A 16,664-nucleotide genomic window follows, 5' to 3' on the forward strand; every position below is an offset into this window, starting at 1 on the left:
TGAGAGGTTATCCTCTCTTTGTTTTTAGCCAAAACAAGAGAAAAGTATAAAAAATTGTAAAAAAAATTTATAGACAAATATGCTATTTATTATTTTATTAAAAAAAATAAATTTAATTAAGTATTTTAGGTTTTGTTCGAAAATAAATATCATGTGAGACTATGACCATCTATGCTTTTTTAAGATTGAATACATCCCCTTAGATTCATAAATTTCCATGAAATTTATAAATGTATGTAAAAGTCTTGTAAAAAAAGTCTATAGAATTCTTTCACAACTATATGAGATTCTATAAAAGTCAATAAAAACCTATAACTCCATAAAAATCTATCATTAAAAAAAAAAGTCAATAAAAGTCATTCAATTTCTTGATTGAATACACCCTCTTAGGTCATAAAATAATAATAAGAATAAGAATAACAACTTGAACTCATTAGATTTAAGGTTGACCAAGTTAGGCTAATTAATAAGATTAGTTAGGTTTATGGTTTGAGCAAGGTAGGTCGAGTTGTTATGCAACAACATCAATATTATTGTGGATTAGTTGAACTTGAAGTTAATGTTACTTTATGATGCATAAAGACTTTATAGTGGAGCTTAACAAATATTAAACTTTTCACCTTCAAATATTTTACCTATCTATACAAAAAAATATCCTCTTAAGAAAATTTTTATATTTGGTATAAAAAGAAAAATAAACCAGTTGGACAGACTAGATCGAGGGGCTGTTATGCAGTGAAATCGCGGATGACACGCTAGACGTCTAGAGATATCTTTGAAAGTTCAAAAGCAAATTATTTTCCTTAAAAATATACATTTATTTTAATAATGCTAAAAACTCAAAATACATATTTCAAAAAAGATAATTTTACAGTAAGTGATTCAGATGGCCACAACTCTGAATTATGAGAAACTTGGCAGCTAGCTTCTCAGCTTCCAGTCATGGGGTTAGGTCAGTTAAGGAGATAAGCATGAGTTTATAGCAGATACGTTTACATGCATTTCTTCCACACACTTGTATTTCTAGTACAAGTGTGTGCTGGATTTCTTGACAGAGAGGGTTACCTATATATCTATCTATCTACTTGCCTTTTCCTCAACTATATCTTCTTTTATTCGATTGGCAATTAGTGCGAGGGGGGGGGGGGGGGGGGCTGGGGGGTTAGATTGCAGACAAATCAAGCTCATGGGGTGAGAACCTGATCCATAGCTTTTTCTTGGTGGTGGAGAAGACAAAAGCTTTCAGAGACAAAAGCCAACTCAACTCGGCCACTTAATTCCTTCCTGCTGCTGGACCAGTCCTGCAAGTATTTCTCACCTCAAGAACAAGAGCAAGAGTTTGGTACTAGACTGTCTAGAAGAAAATAATAATAATTAAAAATTACTCGATTGCATTTCCAGTTTGTGGTGAGAACATAGAGAACATCGATTAATGAATTGAAAGAATCACTCGTGTTTTGTGGAGATGCATATTGAATTCACAATTTTTGCTGATATCTGGTATCAGATAATTAAGGAAGGAGACAGAGGAAATGGCTGCATATGATGAGTGTTGCTTGATTAGTAATGGCAGCGCACCAGAGACGACGCCGAGAAAACAAGCGGTCGCCGGGTCTCAAAGGGGAAGGGCACGGCGGGGGACTCTGTTATATTGTCTAATTCGCCGTCGTCGTCGGCCGGCGCTGGGAGATTGAGATCCAGGGGGATGACGGTCTTGTCTTGCTTGATGATTTGCTGCGTCCCTGCTGGGGCCGTCAACGGGCGGTGCCGCCGCATGTGTCCGCCCAGCGCCTGGCCGGACGAGAACTCCGCTCCGCATATCGAGCACTCGTGAACTCTCGGCTTGTTTCCGGCGGCAGCAGCAGCGTCGTCGTTGCTCGTTGCAGTCGCGGCCGGCCTCGTGATCAAGGCACCGGCGGCGGCCACCTGGTGGACCTGTGTTTCATCGGCGGCGTCATGGAGGGCCACCGTCTTGGGTTTCTTGTGGCTGGTGCGGTGGCCGCCGAGGGCTTGGAAGGAGGGGAAGCACCTGCTGCACGTCTTGCACCGGTAGGCATCGGAAGCCGTTGGCGTCGTCGCGCCTCCCCGAGCGAGGAGGATCAGACAATTGGCCATGTCCTCATCTTCCTCGGTGACGGCGGTGCCACTTGAAATCTCCGCCGACGAGACGGAAGAGTCAGGCCCGACCGTGGCGCCCGGCGCTGCCCGCCGCTTCGTCCTCCTGCGCTTGACGAAATTCGAGGTGACGAACCGGTGGTCGTCGTACCTGTTGCTGCTGCTGAAGCCCATGGCATCTGCCACAGAATCCATGTAGTCGGCAAGAAACAGAGGAAGGGGGAGCCGAGCTAAAAATCCTGAGCAGCCTAAAAACTCATCCACCACCAACAACAGTAACTCCGAACGAGGCTTTACCTGCTAAATCCTAAATCCTTCAGTTTTTTTTCCAACGTCGCAATTGGACACATCCAAACTCGAAATAAAGGCACAGGAGAAACGCCAGACGGAGAGAGAGAGGGGGGAAAGAGTAGTTTTATAATTGGAAAAAGCTTGGAGTGGATGGAGAGTTGAAACTCCCTCCGATCCACAAGGAGAGTGCAGTTGACACTTCGCTTTACGGGGAGGGAGAGAAGAGCATTAAATAATTACAAGGCGGAGTGGCTCATCAACATGCCCGTAGTGGACCACGACGAAGGCAGCACGAGGGCAGAAGAAAAGTATTATATTAGATGGGTGTGGGAGGAGAGGAGTTAGGAGTGAGTGAGCAACTGGCTGAAGAGATTCTCTTCCGCTGGCCCATTGCTTTCAGTTTGAGCAACAACACTCTGTTGCTCCACCATTTGTTTTTTCCTTTTAACAGCCAGTCATTAGCAGCATGCAAATTTTTGTAAGAGAAGTCAACGCGTAAGATTAGTGTAAGGCACGAAAAGTCGCTGGGGGGAGGCATATGAGTTGAGGGAACGTTGACCTGGCTGAACCTGGCTGTTGGGGTTGACTAATGATCGATTTTGGTAATTAATAAATTAAATAAGGACAAGAATGACTATTAGAAACTAATTTCGTGAATGAAATATTGGACAAAAATTTTAAATGAGAAGATAATATTTAAATGGGAAGGTAATATTATTTACTTTTTATTTTAAATCTCACATCAAAATTTATTTTACCATGCATTTTACCACCTAATAATGATTGAGACGTAATAATAATTAAGATGAAGTTAAGGTACTATTTAAAGTTGACTTTGTTCCTACTTAGTCACTTCTACTATCATCTCAAACACAAGTATATTAGCATAATCTCCATTAAGATAAAGAGGATAAGAGTATAAGGGATAAATATTCTAATGATTAATTTTTTATTATAGATATAAGTTGTGTTCTAAATTTACTCACGGGCAAAGAGAAAAAAAAATCATCTATCTAATTTGGTTAAGAGAGTGATATGGATGGTAACAAGCGGGTCCAAAATATAATCTGGCAGTCAAAGTTAAAGTGATTTGACAGTCAAAGTCGGGATAGGATTGTGTTGGTCCCTTGCCGACCGGCTAGAGGGGAGTGAATAGCATGCACAATAAAAAAAAAACCTTTCTCGATTTTATAGATATATTAACATAAACATTTGTAAAAAAGAAAACTAATCAAAGAAAGAAAAGGCTTAGAGATTTTACTTGATTATAACCAGAGAGGTTAATCCAAGAAAGATGAAAAACTCGCTAATGACTTCTTCAGGTGGAGAAGTCTTTTACAATATTCAAATCACTCAATTACAAAGCTAAACAGAAAGAGAATTGATTATAAGTGTTCTATTTAGCTTTTTGTATCAAGGATGTATTTATAGCCCTGTTCGGGACACCTAGAAGGGTTTCAGGCGCCTGGACGCGGATAGAATTTTATCCGCATCACAACAGCTCATGACACTTGGCGTGTCGATAACTTTTTTGGTTCGGGTGCCTGGACCAATTCTGGGCGCCCAGACCGGGTTAAACCCGCTCCGTGAAGCCACTCAGATTGGTTTGGATCTTCCGCTCTAGTTCCACTCGCTTGAGTGATTTCGGCCATCCGGAATAGGGCTCACCCGAACCCAACTTCCGACCTTCTCGAGCAAACTTCCACTCCAGCTTCTTGTCCCTCGGAAACGTCGTGCGCCTCCTTCTCATCCGCCCACGTACTCTTCCACAACACCTCATCCCTCAGACACACCAAGCCTGTCGACTCTCTCCCGTGCCGTCCTTCTCGTTAATTGCGTCTTTCGCTCGACTTTCTGTACTCCTAAATTCCTGCACACTTAGATACAAGTGTTAAATACAAACAAGACCTAACTTGACTTGGTTGATCACATCAAAGCTACCTTGTGTATTTACAATCTTTCCCTTTTTGATGTGAGCAACCCAAGTTAAGTTAAAATAAACAAACATAAAAAAGTAATAACAAGGTAATAAATTTGTAACTCAATAATGTGTAAAAAATTAAATTACCCTACCCCTAGACTTAATCTTTTATTCTCCCCCTTTGATCACATTAAATATGGTACTCTAAAGTGTCTTTGAAAAATCTAAAATTAAAGTCTAAGGGGGAACTCTAAGAAATATGAAAGTTTTGAGCTTCAAAAACTGTGGCTTTATAAATAAATTTTGTTAAAAAAAAAGAAAAACTCTTTTAAGTGTTGAAAAAATTATAAAAATGTAACAAATGTTAATACATATATAAGGCAAATATAAAAGTTGAAATTATTTTAAGAAGAATTAAAAAATTTGCATTTGGATAACTAATTCATAGAAAATTTTCTAATGGTTAAAAAATTTTGGAAAATTGTTTAGATAAAGTTTCACAGAAAAATAAATTTGCTAAAATAACTTTGCGAGATAATTTTTAAAATGACAAATATGATTTTTGTTAAATAAATTTTAACAATATGAATTTTGTGAAGAAATTATCTTTATCAGAAAAAATAAATTCTGAATAATTTCTAACAGAAATTTTGATAAACAATTTAAAGTATTAGTTAATTTTTTTATAATAAGTAAATGCTTCATAGTTAGTCAATTAAACATTTATTTTAGTAAATGACTTTCAGATTGTGGCGATGCACTAGGTTTTCTTGGTTATTGGAACAATAACCACTTCTAGACTAAGTCTTTTAAAGAAATTAAATATTTAATTTTCTCTCTGAAAGTCCTAGGTGTAAAAAATAATTAATCTAAATATAATTTTGGAACCCAAAATAGATTCCTTCCTATAGGATTAATAAAAAATTTCTTAGGAATATATTTCTTTGATAATTTTCTAATTTGGCCCTTGTGATATTTAAGATACCAATTTAGGCCTCTATAATTTTTCTGTGTATTTTGATTGAAACATGCAAAGTTTCTTATTTTTTTCAATTTGGTCCTTTAATTTTTCATTTTCATCTTTAAATTTGTCATACATTTCTAAAGGACATGATTTTGCTAAAATTAATTTCAATTCTACAATTTCCTTTTTCAAAATATACTTTTTAAATTTAAGTTTATACAAGCATTTACTTATGGATTTAATACATGAATACAACTAGTCAGGGGTAGTAAACATACCTCACTTACCAGATCCGCTTTGAAGTCTATTTGTTCCTTCTCGTTGTAGCTTTCTTCTGAGGAGGCTCCCCCTTCGTCTATTCTCTCCTCCTGGCAGTAGCGGATCCAGACAAAAAGGAAGAGGGTGCTCAAAGAAGGGAGCTGGAGCTTATTGTTGGGGCAATTTCCCTTGGTCAAGGTTGACCAGTTTGATTAAGCTTGAGTCGAGTCAAGCTTGAGTCGGGATTTGAGTTTTGATGTTTGACAATATATGGAGATTGCTAGGGCAATTATCCGGTTGTGGAGATGGTCAAAGGGTTGACCAGGTTGATAAGAAGATAAGTCAAGTATGTTAGGGATGACAGGAGACTTGACTGGGGAAGTCCTAACTAGAGGTTAGGCAGGGGTGGATGTCCTAACTGGAGGTTAGGCGTATGGAAGTCCTAACTGGAGGTTAGGCAAATTGGAAAGTCCAAGTGTGATCTTGACAAAGGAGAAAGTCCTGGTGAGAAGCCAGGCATTTGGGAAGTCCTGGTGAGGAGTCAAGCAACTGAAAGTCCAAGTGTGATCTTGGCAAAGGAGAAAGTCCTGGTGAGGAGCCAGGCAATTGGGAAGTCCTGGTGAGAAGCCAGGTAGATGGAAAGTCCTAGTGAGTGAAGCCAGGCAGTCGGGAAAGTCCTAGTGAGTGAAGCTAGGCAGAAGTTAAAGTCCTAGTGAGTGAAGCCAGGCACGAAAAATCCAGATGGTTCAAGGATGACAGGACATCAGGTGAAAGTCCAAGTGGGTCATGGAGGATCGGACACTTGGCATGAGATGGTAAATCTAAGTGGCTCACGGAGGACCATACTTGGTGATTAGAAGTCCAACGAAAAGTTGCCAAAGAGAAAGTCCAGATGGGTCAAAAGTTGACCGAACTCTTAGCGGACGTAAGTCCAATAGGGAGTTGGCATGGAACTAGAAAGTTCGGACGTAGTAAACTTCCGAAGGCCATAACTTTTGACTCGGATATCTGAATGAGGTGATCTCAGATGTGAAACAAAACTAATTTCAAGATCTACATAGTTTTCTGGGTTTCAATCGATTGGCCAATTGATTGGGGGGTTCAATCGATTGGTCAATCGATTGGTTGACGTGAGTTTGTGCAGAAAAGCTCTGGATCGATTGGGTAATCGATCAAAACTGCCCCAATCGATTGGTCAATCAATTGGGAGAGTTTCTGAGCGAACAGTAAGCTTCTAAATCGATCAGTTGATCGATTCAAATCTCCAATCGATCGGACGATCGATTGGAGCGCTGGAAATCGCTCGAGAAGCCTTGAATCGATCGGGCAATCGATTCAGGGCGATTCCAGAGAGCACAGAGGCGCTCTGGATCGATCGACCGATCGATCCAAAGCCTCCCCAATCGATTGGGAACAATCCAATCGATTGGGATTCGATCGTTGGTGCAAGTTTTAGCCGTTGGCGTGTGATTCCTTCGGCACTTATTCGTTTCTTCTCTATGAGTGCTCACAGCAAAGTGTTGGTGCAATCGACCTCCAAGGTTTTAATGTCAGACAAATATGTTTAAATATGTTTAAGTATAGCGCTTGTTCTAGAGAAGTCCTAGTTGTAGGCTAGGCAAGGGAAGTCCTAGTTGGAGGCTAGGCAAGGAGAGAAATCTCGGTATATTGTGGAAGCCAGGTGGATAGGTCTGGAGGACTTGATCCCTGGGTAGCTGAATACTGAGTCCTAGTTGTAGGCTAGGTAAGGGAAATCTCAGTATATTGTGGAAGCCAGGTGGATAGGTCTGGAGGACTTGATGTTGGTGCAACCTTAGGTCAAGGTTGACCTGGTTGACCCGACTCGAGTTGACCTGACTCGAGTTGTATTTTGATGTTTGATGAGAATAGAAAAGTTGCATCTTGATGTTTGACAAAAATACAAACTTGGGAGATTGTGGGTGCAACCTTCGGTCAAGGTTGACCTGGTTGACCCGACTTGAGTTGACTTGATTCGGTAAAGTCCAAGTATGGAGACTTGGCACGTGAAAAGTCCAAGTATGGAGACTTGGCACGGAAAAGTCCAAGCAGGGAACTTGGCACGGGGAAAAGTCCAAGTATGGAGACTTGGCACGGAAAAGTCCAAGCAGGGAGCTTGGCACGGGAAAAGTCCAAGTATGGAGACTTGGCACGGAAAAGTCCAAGCAGGGAGCTTGGCACGGGAAAAGTCCAAGTATGGAGACTTGGCACGGAAAAGTCCAAGCAGGGAGCTTGGCACGGGAGAAGTCCAAGTATGGAAGCTTGGCATGGGAAGTCGGAGAGGGCTCGGCAGCTCGTTCTCCGGACTAGGTCAGAGAGGGCTCGGGAGCTCGTTCTCTGGACCAGACGAAGTCGGAGAGGGCTCGGTAGCTCGTTCTCCGGACTAGGTCAGAGAGGGCTCGGTAGCTCGTTCTCTGGACCGGACGTGGAAGTCGGAGAGGGCTCGGTAGCTCGTTCTCCGGACTAGGTCAGAGAGGGCTCGGTAGCTCGTTCTCTGGACCGGACGAAGTCGGAGAGGGCTCGGTAGCTCGTTCTCCGGACTAGGTCAGAGAGGGCTCGGGAGCTCGTTCTCTGGACCGGACGTGGAAGTCGGAGAGGGCTCGGTAGCTCGTTCTCCGGACTAGGTCAGAGAGGGCTCGGGAGCTCGTTCTCTGGACCGGACGAAGTCGGAGAGGGCTCGGTAGCTCGTTCTCCGGACTAGGTCAGAGAGGGCTCGGGAGCTCGTTCTCTGGACCGGACGTGGAAGTCGGAGAGGGCTCGGTAGCTCGTTCTCCGGACTAGGTCAGAGAGGGCTCGGTAGCTCGTTCTCTAGACCGGGAAGGCTTTAGGTTTAAGGCTGGGAAATTGGATCGGTCTGCAGACCGATCCAGTGATACTATGGGTTATCTGATCGGTCTGGTGACCGATCAGTAACCAAACAGTGGCTCACTGTAAGGTATCTGATCGGTCACCAGACCGATCAGGAAACGATCAGGAGGTAGAAAGAGGTAGGGGGATCACCTGTATCTTGATCGGTCCACAGACCGATCAGGCTTCGAAGCCAACTCTCACAGAGAGTTGGTTGATCGGTCTGGGGACCGATCAGCCTAGGGCCTGATCGGTCCACAGACCGATCAGGAGACTCCCAGACCGATCAGGTTGGAGCCTGATCGGTCCAGGCCTAGCCGTTGCGACACAACGGCTAGATTTCTTTTTTCTTCTTCTTCGTAGGTTCATATAAATCAAGGACCTCTACAGTAGAGTTTAGTTCTTTTGCTTGCTGGTTTCTCACTCTTGCGATCTGAGCTTTGCTGAGCTCCCTATTCCTGAAGCTTCGTGTGAGCTTCCCTCGACTGGGTGATCAACTGCTGTTGACATCGTGAAGTTGCTGCTTCATCGAACTCCAGTCGACGAGAAGGCAAGCAAAGTGTTTTTACATTTATATTGTTCTTGTTTTCTTTCTCTATTGGTTGTACTCCATTCTTGCTGTTGCAAGAGAGATTGTGGCGAGGTTTCTCCACCCAGAAGGAGTTCATATTAGCCGATTATCCGGGGTCTCATCCACCGACGGATTGATAGGCTTCGTCCACCTTACGGACACGCCGAGGAGTAGGAGTAACATCTCCGAACCTCGTTATATCATCGTGTTTGAGGTTTGATCTTCTCCACTTTCGTTTCTACATTGTATTTCCATTGCGCTAACCTAAATTGTAGGAAGAAACGATAATTTGAGGTCGGCTATTCACACCCCACCTCTCTAGCCGCTATCCAAAGGACCTAACAAGTGGTATCAGAGCGAGGTCGCTCTTCGTCGGATTAACACCCGGGGGAGCACGAGCTAGAGAATGGATCTACTTGGAGAAGACATCACGATTCCACCCTTCTACGATCGCGACGACTTCGCGTATTGGAAGGTAAGAATGAAGTATTTTCTTATGACTAACCTAGAAAATTGGAATTGTGTACAAGTAGGTTTTATTCCTCCGATGGATAAAGGAGGAGAACCTCTCGAGAAGAAGAAGTGGGCGAAGGAACAAATCCACCAATCCATAATCAATGACGAGGTAACGAAAATCTTTGAATTTTCATTACCTAATGATATATTGTGTAAGATAGGTGGATACAACGATGCCAAGGAGTTGTGGAATAACTTGGCTAAGTTCCATGAGGAGAGCTCCAATTCAAGTCATGAAGAGGAGTCAAGTGAGCCAAGTAGCTCACATCATGGAGGTATGGAATTAGAAGTTGAGGGCTACTCAACATCTAAGGAAGAAGAGGAGGAGAGTTCTTCATTAAGATTGGTGCAAGAAGAAGCCTCTACCTCCGGAAGGGATGAAGAAGAGAGTTTATGTTCATCCTCAACCCTAGGTAACTCAAGCAACTTAATTTCAAGTAAATTACATATAATGTGCTTTGAGTGTAGGGAATATGAGCATTACAAGAGTAAATGTCCAAAGAGGATTAGGAAGACTCCACCGGCACCAAAAGTCAAGGAAGCCGGAGTCCCAATACGCAAGGGCAAGGAGCACGTGGTGTGTTTCCAATGCAAGCAAAGGGGACATTATAGGAGTCAATGTCCGAGGGGGAGGCAACCTCACAAGGACAAGAGATCAAGCACATCTATGGGGGGAGCTAAGGCAAACCCTAAGGTATCTTTTAAGGCACATTATTGCAATTCTAATAAGAAACATGCTAGTAGCTTTATTGCAATTGCCAATGATGATAAGCATGATAACCATAGAAACCGATACATGTGCTTAGGTGCCAAACATGTTAGTCTAGATAAGGACAATACTAGAAGTACCAACCCTAGAATTAATTCATCTAAGGTTAAGGAAAACCTAGATAGGAATCCCAAAACAACTAGACATATGCCTAGGAATACCTCAAAGAAAAATGACAAATTAAAACTTGAGGTATTAGAGAAGGAAAATCAAGTCTTGAGGTCAAGACTTGACACTTTAGAAAAGGCTCTTAAGAATTTGGAAAAGCCAACTCTAGGGTCTAAGGGTAAAAAATCAAAGCCCAAGGACATGAGAGGTTTGGGTCACAAACCTAAGTCTCAAGTGGTCAAGCCCACTTATCATAATGTTCCATTCGATTATGGAACAAGATCTAGGGCTAGGAAGACCATCACCAAGGTCACAAGGGGAGTCACCCCTAGAGTTGATCTTGATGAGTCCCAAATGACCAAGGCTTTAAAGCCTAGGAGGGTCATTAGGAGGGTTGCAAGGGAAGTCATCCCTAGTGAATATTTAGTGAACCCAATGAGCTCAAATAGATATTGGGTTCTTAGGAGCGTAATTCCATCACGCTAGATGAGTTAGGGTGTGCCAACCTTAATTGGATAGGTAGTTAACCTACTCATGGTAAAAGGTGGCATTTTAGGAATATTCAAGGTGTAATCAAGCCTTGAAAATGAAATTAAGAACTATTCCTAAGGTGATTAGGATGTGCCAACCACATATGAGGAGTTTTCTAAGATCAATCTAATTGGCACATAGTGATCTAAAAATCTTTAGTATATGATTTTAGGTCTATTACACTTAGGAATATAGAATTTGTGGTAAAATGATCAAAATTATCAAAAATGACAACTAAAGCTAGAATTAGGTATTTTCTATACCTTTATATGTTATTTGCCATATATTGTTTGTCATATGCCATGTCATGACATCATATCTAATTTACTATCATTTGAAATGTCATGATAGTGCTTAGGTTAGTTATATGTCATGCCTTATTTAAGTTTCATACTTTATGCCATGACAACATGACATTGGCACATGTTTCCACTTATGATATTATCTTATGCCATGTCATCATCTCTTGCATGTATGATCAATTAAATTGATTTAAGGATAAAAACACAATTTGATATGGAGATCAAATTATTGTTTAGAAAATGCATGGGAACTTAGCTTAAGATGACCTAAACTCATATCTCACATCAAAATTGACTTGGATGTGTTTGATACACCTTAGATGTGTGTGAGATATTAGGATTATAAGTTAGGATCAAGGTGCATAGCTCTTGTACCTAGATGAGCCTAATTCTAAATTGAGGATCATAGGGAAAGCTTGTGTACAAGTCATGTACATTTAGCCCCAAGATTGTGGTCCTAAATTGAATGGTTTAAGATCATTTCAAAATTGATTTGAAAAACCTTGATGAAGCTTTTCTAGTGATAGCATTCATCATTGAGCAAGTTGATACAAAGATGGATTAACCTTGAGTTATTTCAAAGTTTTTCGAACTTTGTATCAAGATTTGAAAATGGAAGTTATTTTCATAGAAAACTATTTTTCCATGATAATATATGTTATGAGGAATGTATCCTCAAAATTTTATAATTTTTGGAATTTTCTGTAATTTTTTAGGGGTTTCTGAATTTCGGGAAGAAAAAAATTCAGAACTCTTATCAGAGAGTTGTGGATCGATCAGAGAAGAGCCTGATCGGTCCAGAGTAGTGTGGATCGGTCACTAGACCGATCCAGGGAAGTCTGATCGGTCTGGTGACCGATCCAGAGGAGTTCTGATCGGTTTGGTGACCGATCAGAGCGTGCCAAAATGCTGATTTTCGACTGATTGTCTGAAATTTCAGCTATGGAAGTTGGTGTTTTAGATTTCTAAAGGGTTGAAACTCTCCAAGACATTGTTGGTGCAATGGTCAAGGGGGAGTTGACCTTTAGGGGGAGTTTTACCTATTGGTCAAAGGGGAGTTGACTTTTAGGGGGAGTTTTTACTCGATTTCTGAGGATGAGTGATATGAGATTATCACTAAGTTGATTATTGTCTTTAGTATCAAGGGGGAAATTAAGGGTTTCAATGAAAGGTATGGGACTTTCATTAGGAAGAAACTCTTAACCTTGATTCACTCTTTTTGATGTGTGTCAAAAGGGGGAGAAATGTCTAGAGAATGTTCAAGGAAAAACATTGGAGTTTGGGGAGAATGTTCAAGGAAGAACATTGATTGGAGAACTATTGGAAAACCTAAGTTAGGTTATCGGGTTAACCTAACTTGAGTATGATTTTTGTCAAACATCAAAAAGGGGGAGATTGTTGGTGCAACCTTAGGTCAAGGTTGACCTGGTTGACCCGACTCGAGTTGACCTGACTCGAGTTGTATTTTGATGTTTGACGAGAATAGAAAAGTTGTATCTTGATGTTTGACAAGAATACAAACTTGGGAGATTGTGGGTGCAACCTTCGGTCAAGGTTGACCTGGTTGACCCGACTTGAGTTGACTTGATTCGGTAAAGTCCAAGTATGGAGACTTGGCACGGGAAAAGTCCAAGTATGGAGACTTGGCACGGAAAAGTCCAAGCAGGGAACTTGGCACGGGGAAAAGTCCAAGTATGGAGACTTGACACGGAAAAGTCCAAGCAGGGAGCTTGGCACGGGGAAAAGTCCAAGTATGGAGATTTGGCATGGAAAAGTCCAAGCAGGGAGCTTGGCATGGGAAAAGTCCAAGTATGGAGACTTGGCACGGAAAAGTCCAAGCAGGGAGCTTGGCACGGGAGAAGTCCAAGTATGGAAGCTTGGCATGGGAAGTCGGAGAGGGCTCGGCAGCTCGTTCTCCGGACTAGGTCAGAGAGGGCTCGGGAGCTCGTTCTCTGGACCAGACGAAGTCGGAGAGGGCTCGGTAGCTCGTTCTCCGGACTAGGTCAGAGAGGGCTCGGTAGCTCGTTCTCTGGACCGGATGAAGTCGGAGAGGGCTCGGTAGCTCGTTCTCCGGACTAGGTCAGAGAGGGCTCGGGAGCTCGTTCTCTGGACCGGACGTGGAAGTCGGAGAGGGCTCGGTAGCTCGTTCTCTGGACTAGGTCAGAGAGGGCTCGGGAGCTCGTTCGCTGGGCGAAGTCGGAGAGGGCTCGGTAGCTCGTTCTCCGGACAGGTCGAGAGGGCTCGGGAGCTCGTTCTCGGACCGGACGTGGAAGTCGGAGAGGGCTCGGTGGCTCGCTCTCCGGACTCCGAGAGGGCTCGGTAGCTCGTTCTCTGGACCGGACGAAGTCGGAGAGGGCTCGGTAGCTCGTTCTCCGGACTAGGTCAGAGAGGGCTCGGGAGCTCGTTCTCTGGACCGGACGTGGAAGTCGGAGAGGGCTCGGTAGCTCGTTCTCCGGACTAGATTAGAGAGGGCTCGGTAGCTCGTTCTCTAGACCGGGAAGGCTTTAGGTTTAAGGCTGGAAAATTGGATCAGTCTGCAGACCGATCCAGTGATACTATGGGTTATCTGATCGGTCTGGTGACCGATCAGTAACCAAACAGTGGCTCACTGTAAGGTATCTGATCTGTCACCAGACCGATCAGGAAATGATCAGGAGGCAGAAAGAGGTAGGGGGATCGGCCTGTGGACCGATCCACCTATAGCCTGATCGGTCCACAGACCTATCAGGCTTCGAAGCCAACTCTCACAGAGAGTTGGTTGATCGGTCTGGGGACCGATCAGCCTAGGGCCTGATCGGTCCACAGACCGATCAGGAGACTCCCAGACCGATTAGGTTGGAGCCTGATCGGTCCAGGCCTAGCCGTTGCGACACAACGGCTAGATTTCTTCTTTCTTCTTCTTCGCAGGTTCATATAAATCAAGGGCCTCTACAGTAGAGTTTAGTTCTTCTGCTTGCTGGTTCCTCACTCTTGCGATCTGAGCTTTGCTGAGCTCTCTATTCCTGAAGCTTCGTGTGAGCTTCCCTCGACTGGGTGATCAGCTGCTGTTGACATCGTGAAGTTGCTGTTTCATCGAACTCCAGTCGACGAGAAGGCAAGCAAAGTGTTTTTACATTTATATTGTTCTTGTTTTCTTTCTCTATTGGTTGTACTCCATTCTTGCTGTTGCAAGAGAGATTGTGGCGAGGTTTCTCCACCCAGAAGGAGTTCATATTAGCCGATTATCCGGGGTCTCATCCACCGACGGATTGATAGGCTTCGTCCACCTTACGGACACGCCGAGGAGTAGGAGTATCATCTCCGAACCTCGTTATATCATCGTGTTTGAGGTTTGATCTTCTCCACTTTCGTTTTTACATTGTATTTCCGCTGCGCTAACCTAAATTGTAGGAAGAAACGATAATTTGAGGTCAGCTATTCACACCCCCCCTCTCTAGCCGCTATCCAAAGGACCTAACACTTGATCCCTAGGTAGCCGAATACTGAGTCTTGGTGAGTGAAGCCAAGTGGAGGAAATCCTAGGGGGCGGTAACCTTAAGTAACGAGAAGTCTTGGAGGAGTGAACTCCAAGCAAGGTTGATCGGATGGTTTCCGGTCGACCGCGCGAGGTCGACCGGACCAGCGGATCTCGATAAATCTAGGTTTAGGTTTACCATTGTATTCTGTATTACTATTATTATTGTTGGCTAATGTAGTATTGCAGGAAAAGTCTTAGTGGATCGGGCGATCAGACACTTAGCAGACAAAAGTCCAAACAAGTCTGGAGGACCAATGTTTGGCAGGTAAGTTGAGGTATGCAATTGGAGGAACGATAGTGAGGTCGGGTTCCTAAAGGGAACAACCTTAGGTCACTGATCCAACTGAAGAAATCGGGAAGGTTTCCAAGTTGAGATCAAGATAGTTCTACTGTCTATATTACTCATTCATTATATTACTGTGCTAACCTTTGTTTTGTAGGAATATTGTTTAACTCCGTTTTACAGATTCGGCCTGATCGGTCGATCGAACAGTAGGATCGATCGACCGAACCAGCTTGACTCAGACCAGAGATCAGTTCAGACCAAAGCAAAGCACAGTTCGATCGAAGCTTGATCGGTCGACAGAACCTGGTATCGGTCGATCGATCCAATCAGCATTAAACAGCATTAAAAGAAGATCTCTTGCAGATTTCGATGAACAAGGAAAAGGCTTGTTCGGTCGACCGAAAAGATGGTTCGGTCGATCGAACCATTAAAGACCAGTAAATGCAAAAGATCGAGCCAGCTTCGGACTTCAGCCAGGAAGGAAGGGAGCGGGTTCGGTCGACCGAAAAGTGGGATCAGTCGACCGAACCTCCAGTACACCTATAAAAAGTGCTTGAAGTCAGAAGCTCACGATATAATTCTGATTGACTCAAGTTCATTTCTTCCTTGCTACTCGTGCTACAAGTCTTCATCAGCTCAGCAAGTTACTTCGTCCAAAAGAACCGACCGAGCCTCAACCTTCATTTACTACTATCGGTATATTTTGTATTGTACTTAAATTCATATAAGATAGTAGGGTTGTTACTATCTTATATCTTTGTATCTGTACGATCTGCTTCTTTCCGAAGGATTTCATAAAGAAGGGTTTTAGTGCTTTGTCCATCAGTGCGGTCAAGGACCGCGGGCCTTCGAGTAGGAGTCGAGCTAGGCTCTGAATGAAGTAAACAATCTGTCTCCCTTTTACTTTCCGTTGTGCACGACTTTGATTTAAAAGATAAAGAAAAGTTTTAAAAAGACGCGATATTCACCCCCCCCCCCTCTATCGCTCTAAATCAATCTATCACAAAGCTCCACGGCGATTCCTTGATTCTCACCGCCAATTCTTGAAGGTTCTTGGAGGCACATCCAAGTCAAGAGGCGAGTTGCAACAAGAGGAAAAAGCTAGGGTTAGGGTTTATTGTACTAATCTTGTAAGATCTCCCTTGTATTTGTTTCTCTTTGTATTTTTGTTATATTTTGAGCGTGTAAGACTTCCCCGCCTTCGGTAGTTACCGTAAAGGAGTGTTTTCATAGTGGAGGGTGTGTGAGTGTGTGGATCCTTGGACTAATCACCTCTTCTTGAGGTGGATACCAAGTAAATTTACGTGTTAGCGTTGTAGTGTGTTATTTTTTGTATTTTCCGTTGCACATCATCACAAGAAGCAAGCAACGACGCAAGGAGCGCGATGAAATGCTATTCACCCCCCCTCTAGCGGACACAAAGGTCCTAACACTTATCTTCCTTCTCGCTGTCCCTCAGACTGCAGCATACTGGTGGAATTTTTTGGGAGCAAGGGGGTGCTCAAGCACACCCTCGCTCCCCCCTAGATCCGCCACTACCTCTTGGTGACTTGCCATTAGTGCAAGTCCGGTGTACTCCTCTTGTAACGACCCGCCTCCTACTGACTAGGCTGTGAGGCCGATCGTTACATTAATTTGTGCTAAACTATT

General features: G+C 43.2%; 1 protein-coding gene across 1 annotated transcript; it reads right to left on the reverse strand.

Moving 5' to 3' along the window:
- Positions 1–1,361: 1,361 nt before the first annotated feature.
- Positions 1,362–2,726, reverse strand: LOC122016216 (zinc finger protein ZAT5-like). Its single transcript, XM_042573448.1, has one exon. It carries the CDS (start codon positions 2,308–2,310, stop codon positions 1,561–1,563), a length of 750 nt encoding a protein of 249 aa, XP_042429382.1. The 5' UTR covers positions 2,311–2,726; the 3' UTR covers positions 1,362–1,560.
- Positions 2,727–16,664: the final 13,938 nt, after the last annotated feature.

This window comes from Zingiber officinale, chromosome 8B, assembly GCF_018446385.1.
Source record: "Zingiber officinale cultivar Zhangliang chromosome 8B, Zo_v1.1, whole genome shotgun sequence".
Classification (NCBI taxonomy): Eukaryota; Viridiplantae; Streptophyta; class Magnoliopsida; order Zingiberales; family Zingiberaceae; genus Zingiber; species Zingiber officinale.

What these genes read in the sequence shown, in the direction of transcription:
- LOC122016216 (XM_042573448.1), bottom strand. Translation starts at nt 2,310, where the DNA reads ATGGATTCTGTGGCAGATGCCATGGGCTTCAGCAGCAGCAACAGGTAC.